This window comes from Nannobrachium achirus, assembly GCF_963921795.1.
Source record: "Nannobrachium achirus genome assembly, chromosome: 24".
NCBI lineage: Eukaryota > Metazoa > Chordata > Actinopteri > Myctophiformes > Myctophidae > Nannobrachium > Nannobrachium achirus.
In genome coordinates, this window is record NC_137831.1 from 6,480,015 (window position 1) to 6,491,894 (window position 11,880).

Sequence of the window (11,880 nt, forward strand, 5' to 3'; positions counted from 1 at the left end):
AGAAGATAAAAAGAAAAAACAAGAACAGAGTACAGAGTACAGAGTACAGTAAGAGCAAGGTACAACAGGAAAGGGAAGGAATAATATATATACATAAAGTGTTCTAAAGCACGACTATCAATATAATACAGTGCCCAAATCAAAGTGACCGTAACAGTCAATGCTATGCTATAATGCTATATGAAGATTATTTCAATAGTGATGCAGTCATCCTTTAACTTTACCTTTCTTTTCAAAGGCATTCATGTCAATAACTGAAGGAATAATCTAAACATTAACTTTGTAGATGTCAGAAATCTCAGGCCTACTGATACAGTATGTATGAGTGAGCTGAACACATAATAATTATGACTCAACCAGTCTTCATGTCGTTTTCTGTGTGCAAAATAATTGGTTCTTCCGTTCTCTTATATTGTACAGTAGTTTAATATAGGATTTAAATGGGGATCCTCAGGGTTCCTTTAGGGCGTTCTACGGCAAGGAGCTAAAAACAAGGGTCTAGGAATTGCAAGAACTAAACAAATTGCAACTTCTCTATTCGAGCACTTATTGAACACACTCATTCATACTGATAACACAACACACAAAGTTCCTGTTGTCTTTCCTCCTCCCCCGCCCGATCTTTTAAGGTAAATTATGCCCTAAGCAGTCACTACAGGGTACTTTAAACACTTTAACCATATTTTATACTTTGACTATTTGAAAATACCCGATCTACTGGCTCACAATGCTTTGCACTATGACACGTTTTGAGCTTGTAGATCTGCTAGCTTCATTTAAAATAAGAATAATAATAAACCTGGGCCTGAAAATTACAACCCAACTCTATTGACATTCCCTCCAACAAAAAAAAAAGAAAGAAAGAAAAGTCACCAAAAACACACCACTGCAATAGAACGAAAGTTTTTATTTCCTAAACCACCTAAATAAAACTAATGTGTAAACTTGTGAATGAAAGTCAACATGGTCACATTGTTGACTACAGTATGTGCAGAAAGGGAGCTAAAAGTTTATGTGTGGAGTCACGTTGCCCTCTTCTGGTAACTTGGTGTACTGCTGCTACTCTGTACAGTCTGACAATTATATTATTATGAATACTGCACATCGTTTTAACCTTGTACATCAGCTATTGTTAAAACATTTAGATACATATTGAAACATTTTGAAATATGTGCAATCATTTTGAACATGTTTTAACCATTATTAAACACAGATGTTCTCTTATGGGGGTCCCTGGCACAATATATTTTCAGATGGGGTCCTCAAATGAATTATATTTGGTTCAATTTGGGTCTCCTTGACATGAAAATGTTTGAGAACCACTTTTTCAACAATCCTGAACATTAAAGAGTTGATTAAGGGAGGAGTCGTTAATAATTGCCCCCCCTCCCAAGGAGGATTTTAGGGGAGGGCCATGCTATTTTGATTTTAATCTCGGGGAGGGCCATACTATTTTAATTTTAGTCTTGGGGAGGGTCATGCAATTTTGAATTAAAAAATAGTCCAGATTTTTATAGGCCTATATATTTTACTACAGCGTTCCTTTCAATAATACTATTATTTAATTAAGGAACGCTGTAGTAAAATACAACAATGATACCCCCCTCTGCTTTCTCCTCAATGGTACAGCCCAGCTATCACTGACGCGCTTCACAGAAGTGCGGAACTTCAGTCTCTCAATCAGTGCTTGAATGAGCACAGAGCGGAGAGATGCTCTCAAAAGTTTGTGCACGACGATATTTCATGATTATTGAGGGCTCTAATTGACCTAGTGCAACTTGACAGTGTAATGGAACCAAATTAACCCTACAGGTCCATTTTCCTTTTTGGACAGTTGGTTGAGGGCTTGGATGAGCCAATGGATTATTAAATCAATGATGTTGGAGATGCGACACTCTCAGCCGTGTCTTGGACAGTAAAGCTCTGTCCAGACCGGCGAATTAGCGAAAACGACGTGAATAAGCGAACCAAAAAGGCGACGCGACGCGAATATGCCTATAATATTCGCTTAATTCGCCTAAATACGAGGGGGTGATATAATCTGCCTGTAGCCACAGGTGAAAGGAGAGAGAGGAGAGAGAGGAGAACGGACGGGGAAATGGGCCGCACCGCACCGCACCCCACCCAACCCCCCGCTGCCCGTCCCGCCGCCAGAGTTGGGAGAGATTTGTCAAATCAATTTGATCATATCTCTCTCTCTCTCTCTCTCTCTCTCTCTCCCTCTCTCTGTCATATGTAGGCCTATATGTGATGTCCTTTCACTATCTATCTCTCTCTCTCTCTCTCAACCACTACTCGCTCGGTATAGCCTACAGATCAGAGTTGGTAAAAAAAAAGAAAAGGAAAAGGAAAAGAAAACGAACGAAACGACTGACTGACTGACGGCCGAGCAAGTTGGGGAGAGAGGGAGAGAGATTTGTCAAATAATTTTGATCATCTCTCTCTCTCTCTCTCTCTCTCTCTCTCTCTCTCTCTCTCTGTCATATGATATGTAGGCCTATACTGTATGTGATGTTCTGTCATGAAACCAAACAGCACCGCCTTCTTTTTTTTATGTCTCCAATACTTCTGCACATTTGGAATCAGTTTTTACCCAGTCCCAGAACTCAAGCAAATTAAATCGTACAAAGTCCCTTTTATAGCTGATCAGTCATCGAAAACAAAAGCTCAGTCTCAACGCATCACAGACTGTCACACAATGTCAAATTGGTTGGTTCTATTTTGTCAGACGCCCGTGGCTGCCCAATATGCGCAGTTGCGCACGTAGGCCTATATTGTCTCCAAAAACGGCCTGGCTATGTTTATGGGCATGTACTGTAGGCCTATATATAGCCTACTTGAAATGTAAAGCATATATTATTTTCTAAACCTGCTGTCGTGAAAATAGGCCTACTTGTGTGTGCGAAACGCCAGGCGCCAGGCGCATTGTATACGGGGCGCGCTGTCGGAGTTGTTCAACTCCCAGCTGGTAGATAGATCAAACAGAGTTGATGATGGCCCATCAATTAATAGTCAGGTTTGTTATGTTAAGAAATGTATGTTTGTCGGATTTTTGTGAAGATTTGTAAAACTATACATTTTTGGAATCTTCAGAGCATGGGGAATCCAAAAATCAATGTTCCCATTTGCACAGACACCTGCAAAGCCGCCATTTTGGACGTTCAAAATGGCCGACATAAAATACATCATTTGTGCTATCTTGGCTTCTGGACAACCTAGAAACTTAATTAAACATGCCAATCCTATGTTTTCTGGGTCAAGGAATCAAATGAGTAAATGTTGGGAGTAAAATGTTCCGGACCCCCACCCCCTTTCTGGGGGTTATCTATTTTGGGACCTCCCAGAACAGTACGCCAGCCAATTAATGTCCTATTTTCATAATAGTAGAGTTGTTTTGTAGGTTTTAAAACCTCCTGGGCTCATTTATTGCACTTTTAAAGTAGCCAGAATAATCCTTCTGACTTTTGGTTGGGGTCTTTCCTCACCTGGGACCCCCAGACAGACCCTTGAGCCTATCTCAGTAATCGCTCTTCTCCAGAGCAATGTTAAATTAGATCATAACTGAAGCATAAAAGTTGTTGTAGCTGGGCTTTGAAAACAAAAAGGAGTAGTAACAAATACCAGGGGTCTTCCACAGGGGGTCCGGGACCCCTGGGGGGTCCTCAGTTACTACAGGAGGGGGCCCGCCAAATCTTGATGGGATTTGAAACTGTAACCTTTGATGGTTTATTAGTATTCTCAGTATTATTTATAACATTTTTGTGTTGGACAGTTATGGTTGACAGGTGTTAATTGAGTTTGTGGGGAGGGGGGGGCTAAAGACCCCTCTAGCCCCCCCCTGGAGCCGTCCCTGTTGCAACGTATTACTTTAGGCGCGCAGACTAACATGTCCATTTATTGCACTGCACTCACACTGACAACACAACATACACACCTCTGTGTTATCGTCACCCCAAAACCAATACCCTATCCTCTTAAAGAGCTCATGGTCAATTATGCCCAAAGAGATTCACTACATGTCCTCCCTAATAATGTTGACAGTCTTTGTTTGTATTGTTTAAGCAGCTGCACCATCCCTTGCAATCTGCTTTGCAGACACATTTGATGAGCTCAAGTATTGCCTATATTTATATGAGTTAAAGCGAAGGATCTCAACGTCTTATGCCTTACCTTAGTTTCCTTTTAGTTGACCTTGTATCAGTGAACTGTACTGTCATGAAACTGTAATTTATCCTATGCAAAACTTCTAATAAATACTTCAATCAAATCAATAAAAAAGCCTTTGAAGCAGGGAGGGCAAGACAATTGACTGGAACATACCCTCCACTTTCTGACACTGCTGTAAATTTGCAACAGTCAAAGCCAAGGTACAAAACAAAAGTAAGTAGATATATTTGAGCGAGTTCAAGTTATTGAATGTCACAAATGTCAAGGGTTCCTTGGCCTACACAATTCGTCATGGGTCAATGCCTACTTGAAGCCTGATAATGATGACATTAAGCCATTAACCGCTTCAAGGACTTTAGCAAGAGTTCCATTTCTACTGAGCTTATTAATGGTGAGCTTCCATCAACATTGCAGTCATTGGAGCATGTTGCATGCCGTGTTTACAGTTCAAAAGGTCCAACAACCAACTCGTGCTGCACTGCTACCACATATCCTCCTTGCCAACTATGTCACAATGCGGGATAAATCATACCTGACAAATTGCCCTAAGCTTCCACCAATCGAAGAAAATGGGTGAAATTCAGAGAGTGGAGGGTATGTTCCAGTCAGGGGTCTTGCCCTCCCTGCTCAAATAACCTGCCTTCCACTCTATGCTATGGTGGAGACTGTGTCAACACTATTAGGTTGGACATTGAAGATGACGATGATAAAGACGAATAGATCCTGCATGTCTGAAATTACTGTATTGTAGTGAATCTCCTTGGGCATAATTGACCATGGGCTCTTTAAGAGGATGGGTGCGGGTTTTGGGGTGACGATAACACAGAGGTGGGTGTGTTGTGTTGTCAGTGAGTGCAGTGCAATAAATGGACATGTTAGTCTGCGTGTCCCAAAATATGAAGTTGCAATAGCTTAAATATTGCAATCCCAGCAGTAACACCTGTCAACCATAACTGTCCAACACAAAGAATGTATAAATAATACTGAGAATACTAATAAACCATCAAAGTACAATACCGTTGTTTTGGGTTGAGATTGGCACATTTCCTGGGGCAATCTGCCCAGATCATGCATGTCACACATGTCTTCCTCTTCTTTTTTAGTTTTTTATTCTCAAAAAGCGCCTGCAATGTAGTGCATTTGAAACTACATTGCAGTCCACATCATGCGGTGATCACTGCTTGCCTCCTCTGAATTGTTTTATTTTTATTTTCGTTTATTTATATTTCGTTGCTGAGTGAGGTCAGCAGACAAAGTGACATAAGTGAGATGAAAAAACCTGAGTGAAATGTGCCAATGTCAACCAGAAACATCGGTACATAAACCCTGAATACATAAAAACATTCAAGTTTCAAATCCCATCAAGATTTGGTGGGCCCCTGTAGTAACTCTGTAGTAGCTCCCTGTGGAAGACCCCTGGTATTTGCTACTACTCCTTTTTGTTTTCAGAGCCCAGCTACAACAACTTTTATGCTTCAATTATGATCTAATTTAACATTGTTCTGGAGCAGAGCGATTACTGAGACAGACTCAGGGGTCTGTCTGGGGGTCCCAGGTGAGGAAAGACCCCAACCAAAGGTCAGAAGGATTATTCTGGCTGCTTTAAAAGTATAATAAATGAACCCAGGAGGTTTTAAAACCTACAAAACAACTCTAATATTATGAAATTAGGACATTAACTGGCTGGCGTACTGTTCTGGGAGGTCCCAAAATAGATAACCCCCAGAAAGGGGGTGGGGGTCCGGAACATTTTACACCCAACATTTACTCGGTCGATTCCTTGACCCAGAAAACATAGGATTGGCATGTTTAAATAGGTTTCTAGGTTGTCTAGAAGCCAAGATGGCACAAATTATGTATTTTATGTCGGCCATTTTGAACGTCCAAAATGGCGGCTTTGCAGGTGTCTGTGCAAATGGCAACAAAGATTTTTGGATTCCCCATGCTCTGAAGATTCCAAAAATGTATAGTTTTACTAATCTCCAAAAAAATCCAACAAAAATACATAGTGGACCTGACTATAAGGCAATAACAGTCTGAGGTAAGAAACAGTGGCAGTGTGGCCACTGATAATCAAAATAAATAACAATGTACTATTATAGTACTACTATATGGTCAAAACAAGACATATCCTTCCCCCCCAAAATACCATTTGTGACCACCAAATCGAGGGTCTTGGGGGCATAATTTAATTAATTTCATTTGGATTAGATAACTAAAACTAAACTTTTTTTTTTCTCTCGACATTTCTTTTTCTTTTTTTTCTGGAGGGCCCCCTGGTGCCAAGGGCCTCTGGGCACGTGCCCAAAGTGCCCATATTGTAGATCCGGCCCTGCCTGAGATACAGTCAGTCAGGTGGAATGTATTGTCAGTTCAAGCTAAAACTAAAGGCTGTTTCAAAATGTTATTAAAATGATCTGCTATTTATTTAACTAAAGATGTGAGTAAATGTGTAAACTAGTGAATTTCACTGGCCCTCATTTATCAATAGAGTGTAAAAAACAGTGTATTTTTTGCAGCAAGAGCCGCTGATACAAACGACCTACGGCCTGGTCGCGACTTAGGCCACGACTTGGAGGTCGTAGGTCCCGGTTCTGGAGGTTTTGCGCGATCTCGGTCGTAATTCAGCGACCTGGGAAGTCCGCGATCGAAACTCTACGCTTGCTAAGGGAAGGGACGCGAGTTTAGAAACTCTACGCTTGCTAAGGGAAGGAGCGCCGCGATCGAAACTCTACGCTTGCTAAGGGAAGGGACGCGAGTTTAGAAACTCTACGCTTGCTAAGGGAAGGAGCGCTCGTTTTCAACAGCGTCGGCAGGTTAGCTACTCAGTGTCGGCAGGTTAGGGTTAGGGTTAGGGTTAGGGTTAGGGTTAGGGTTAGGGTTAGAGTTGGGGTTAGGGTTAAGGTTAGGGTTAGAGTTAGAGTTGGGGTTAGGGTTAAGGATAGGTTTTGGTGCACCTCGCGCGGTCCAAGTGACTACAATGGAGCGCTTCCTACCTCCGGTTCAGCCAATCACAAGCTTCAAAAGGTTGAATAGCGCTGCTGCTCTAGAATATTCTGCAAAAAGACCTTTTAAATACGACCGCGGACTTCCCAGGTCGCTGAACAACGGCCCGATCGCGCAACAACGGCCCGGGGACGACCGAGGTGGCGCAACCACGGCCGGGGGTCGCGAAACTAGACCGGCCGCGACCTAACAAGTATGTACCGCGAACTACGACCTCCAGAACCGGGACCTACGACCTCCAGGTCGTGGCCTAGGTCGCGACCAGGCCGTAGGTCGTTCGTATCAGCGGCTGTCTCTCATTTTTTGGCGTAGGGAAACGTTCACGTGGCATTTACGAACACATCCTAAATAGACACACCTGCCCCAGTGTCAGATTCAGTCACAAATTGACAAATGGGCAGATGACAACATCAACATCCCCAAAATGATTAAATAGAAGGGTACATCCACACTATTCATGGTAATTAGGTTGCAACCTTACTGTGTACAAAGACTTGCTACAGTATGCAGACTAGTGCTTGCTCTTCCATCATATAGTTAATATTACTGTATTGTGATTTTTGCATATTAATCAGAAACAATCTAACAACAAATAGTTCTTAGATTGTTAGATAGTACTGCACAGATAGCAAGTCAACACTGTCTACAAGCGCACATCGCATCGCTTCGGGCTGCGTTGTGAGATCGAGAGCTATTTTCACTACTTGTTAAAATTTTGTCTTCTAATTTATGTAATTTCTTAGATTGTCTTAGTACCTTGTAGGGCATTCACGAATAGTGATTTTTTGTATTCGAATTATTGGACCTCAAAGTATTCGAATAGTCAAATATTCGACAGGACTGGCCAAACTGTCAAATATTAATAATATTAAATATAAGTAAGCAAGAGGCCAACATTCTGAAAATAGCAGATCTACATGCTCACAACGTGTGAGCATGTAGATCTGCTATTTTCACAATATTTATCTGCGGAACGAGTCACATTAAATATAACTACAATTCCAAGTGCTTGTCAGGGTGGGGGTCCCCAGTTCAAATATGTTTATTTTGGGGGTCACAGCCTAAAAAGGTTTGAGAAGCCCTGGTATAGAGCATTAACAAATTCATCCACCAGGGGCATTGACAACTCATTCTTATGACTTCTTATCTAGCCAAGCTTTATAAACTATATATTTTTTAAAGACAAAAAAATAAAAAAGCGTACATTTGATCCCAGCGTTGATAAATGCGCAGGCTGAAATTTAAATAACACACCCTTAATTATTCTCGAAACACCCCGGTTTTACCACTAGAACAACCCGAATACGACCTAACAACGAAAGGAAAGCCAATAGAAGAGGGTTTACGCCACACGCTTCAAGTTCACTCCCATGTCCGCGTCCCACACAGACCACGCACACATGCACGCACGCACGCACGCACACACCACCAAGCTCAGCAGCATTTGGTTCACTGTGGAACCATTATTGGGTCTACCATTTATTCTGTATAGTAAGCTTGCAGCCTACATGAGTGACACCAAACCAGTCATTGTCACGAATGGAATATATTAACCCAATATCGGCGATGGCGCAGTGCGCGTTTGACTATGTGGTTAAAAAAAAGAAAAAGCAAAATCATGTATTCCCCATAAACCACGGGCTGCGTACATGCGATCATATGACTGAGAGATACTGACAAGGAGGCAGTCATAATCTGAAGGAGCGTCGGGTTTGATTATCCTTAATACATAACTCCATATAGGACACACTTGTATCAGTTGGATACCTCACGGTCCGCAAAAAGAAGCAGCTCCGCTTCCGACTCCTCAAAATGCTTGAGTCTCGCACAATCGGTCATATCATCACCTATAATTAAGCTTCTTCTGAGTCAGATCGGCAATTTTATCTGAATGTCTGTTAAAGCACTTGTGTTAGATTGTGTCATATCGCTAGATTTTAATTGCTTGTCATTGTAACTTGGAATTAAAATCGGCGTGCATGTCCATGATAGTCTACTCTACAGAATATGCTTTTATAAAATTATATTTTATATCTCAGGGATTATTTATTAGTGTGTTAAATATACATTTTGGAGTGGATACATGTGTCAGATAGTTAGACAATGCTGCCCCGCATGTCTACAATGGAATAAGAGGTGTAAGATGAATCCTACACCACCTCTGAACTTGACGTGAGATTTGATCCTACCCTACACCAACGTCAAAGTCATGTAGAAATGATAAATGCAGAGACTTGCCTACATTTTGGTGTACGCACAAAACAAATTTTGATCTGCACCACCTTGATAAATGAGGGCCACTATGTGTAGAAAGGGAGCTAATAGTGTACGGGTGGAGTCACATTGCCCTCTACTTGTCACAATGGTGTACTGCTGCTACTTGTGTACAGTCTGATGATCATTGCTTTGACTTTAGTAGGACTATTATGAATACTGCTACTGTACTGTACTGTACATAGTTTAACCTTTTAGATTGTCAAAACATTTAGTGTAATGATCTCAGAACAGTTTTTTCCAGGTTGTGAACTGAAATATGGCACACATTTTACTCTATGTTTACTATGCTTTATGTATAGACGGGTTTCTGGTCCACGTTACACTGATGAAACTAGATGCGTGCGCAGGGTATGTACCAAAATTAGCCAATGAAACCAGCGCTCCCCAAAACAACAGGTTTGGGGATTGGACGGAATTGATTACATGATACAGTCAGCTGTGCATTTAGTCTCAATGTTTGTAAACGAGAAACCCGTCTATGGAGTTTTTGTTATAGTTTCTTTTTTTCTTTCTTTCTTTTTTCTGGTGTAGCTAATCATTTGTTACTGTTAAACATCCACATCAAAACATGACTACTTAAACTGAAGTTGACTGAAATAATCTTCTCTCCACAGCTCAACAAGATTTGATTTACATTCCACCACAAGGAGTCCTTCGCCTGCTTCCAGATACCAGCTCTGTTACTGAACCCATCACTGGCATCCTGTGGAAACATGGACCCAATAAAGCAGCAGAATGGGATCTGGGTTTTGGTCCTGATGTGGATTACTACGGGACATTTAAAAACCGCACAGAACTGGATAAAGAAACTGGACAGTTGGTCATCAACAATATGACCATAAACGACACTGGAGAATACTCTGTGGACATCAACGGTCGACTGCTGAGCAAGACAACGGTTAAACAGATGAGTGAGTATGAACTGTGTCCTGTGAAGGTCATGTGATCATCATGGGTCTATCAGAATATACAATGTTTACTGTCCACAGAAATGTTCATTTGAATTGAAGTTTTAACTTTTAGTTAATAGAGTGTGTGAGGGTGGGGGATTGATTGATTGATTATGTTATTGGACAAAGATGGAGAACAGTGCAAGTATAGTCAATACAATAGAAATGTAGTACAGTACAAGTACAGTTAAACACCCTGTTTAAAAGCTAAAAGTAACATATCAAATAAGACTTTTTGTGGTCTTTTTTACATATCCCTCTATTATTTAATTGATGGACATAATAAATAGAAAGCAAAAATATTGCAGTTATAATCCAGAAAGAAAATGGGAAAACGAGAGAACAATGGGAAGATTATGTTTTGTCTGTTATGTCTGTTACTTGTGATGCTGAAGAGAATCGGTGCTTTGCTCTATTCTACAAAGCTGTAAAAGACCAGAACCTTTTTTAAGTTAAACTTGTCGTAACAGGTGCATATGAAATGAACACGTATTAATTTGTGACTCATTGCAGTGTGACTATGGCTTTAACCATAACAGCACACATACATATACTGTACATAGTGGATCACATTGTTTGACGCTGGTGGGTGTGTTGATACGCAAACTCTGTTCAAAATGTGAATCCCTCTAACAGCGGTGTCCTGTCTGGCCCACGTGATGATTTTGAGAAAAGTAAAAACATTACAACCTTTAATGATGCCACTAACCGCCCATTGCTTCTATAGAAAATTTATATAAATATATCTGCAACAACCCTTACCTGAGGAAGATCATACAGCCAACATGTGTTTTGTTTTAACTGCAGTCTGGAGACAACATCAGCAGTAAGTTGTCTTTATTCTGTTTCCTCAACAGAGAAAGTCCCAAAGCCAGTGGTGGCCACCAAGGCACCGCCACCCTGTGATTCTAACTCCACCAGCTGTGAAGTGTATTGTTTGCCTGTGCGTGGGGACTTCACAGAGTCAGGGCCAGTCACCTATCTCTGGAAGAAAGATGAAGGGGAATGGATGGTGTCTGACTCTGGACCAAACTCTAATTGGCTGAATGTTACCAGGGATAAAGATGGGAAAGTTAAAACTTTAACTTGTGCAGTGAAGAACGTGTTCAGCATGGAGCAGAGTGATCCTGGACCCAGCTATCTTTATCATGAAGGTATGTAGTTTACTAACTACACCATGTGAACACATTGAATCACTGTTACAGTCTTTATCATGAAGGTATGTAGTTGACCACTTAAGCCTTATTGCAAATAAGTAAAAAAAAATGTATATAGCCTATATTTGGGGACATACAGCAGTGCATTGAAATTAGAACAAAAATGTAGTCTATATTGTAATTTGCATTGCAAATGATGCAATCAGAATTTTTACCCTGAAATCATCCTTCTTTCTAAAATGATATACAGAGCCAAGCATCAGGTTTTAGGTTTAATTTTAGTGAAGCAGCTCTTATTCATTCTAACAGCTAGACCAGACATA

At 40.9% G+C, this 11,880-nt stretch overlaps 1 protein-coding gene across 2 annotated transcripts in view; it reads left to right on the plus strand.

Annotated features, from left to right (window-relative positions):
• Positions 1 to 11,880, plus strand: part of LOC308280446 (protein NLRC3-like) — a 45,753-nt gene that overhangs the window by 14,180 nt on the left and 19,693 nt on the right. For both annotated transcript variants that reach the window (XM_080720717.1, XM_080720718.1), the window contains exons 2-3: positions 10,065 to 10,361; positions 11,258 to 11,554. In XM_080720717.1, coding sequence (XP_080576843.1) covers positions 10,065 to 10,361; positions 11,258 to 11,554 — 594 coding nt within the window. The remainder of the gene's footprint in view (positions 1 to 10,064; positions 10,362 to 11,257; positions 11,555 to 11,880) is intronic.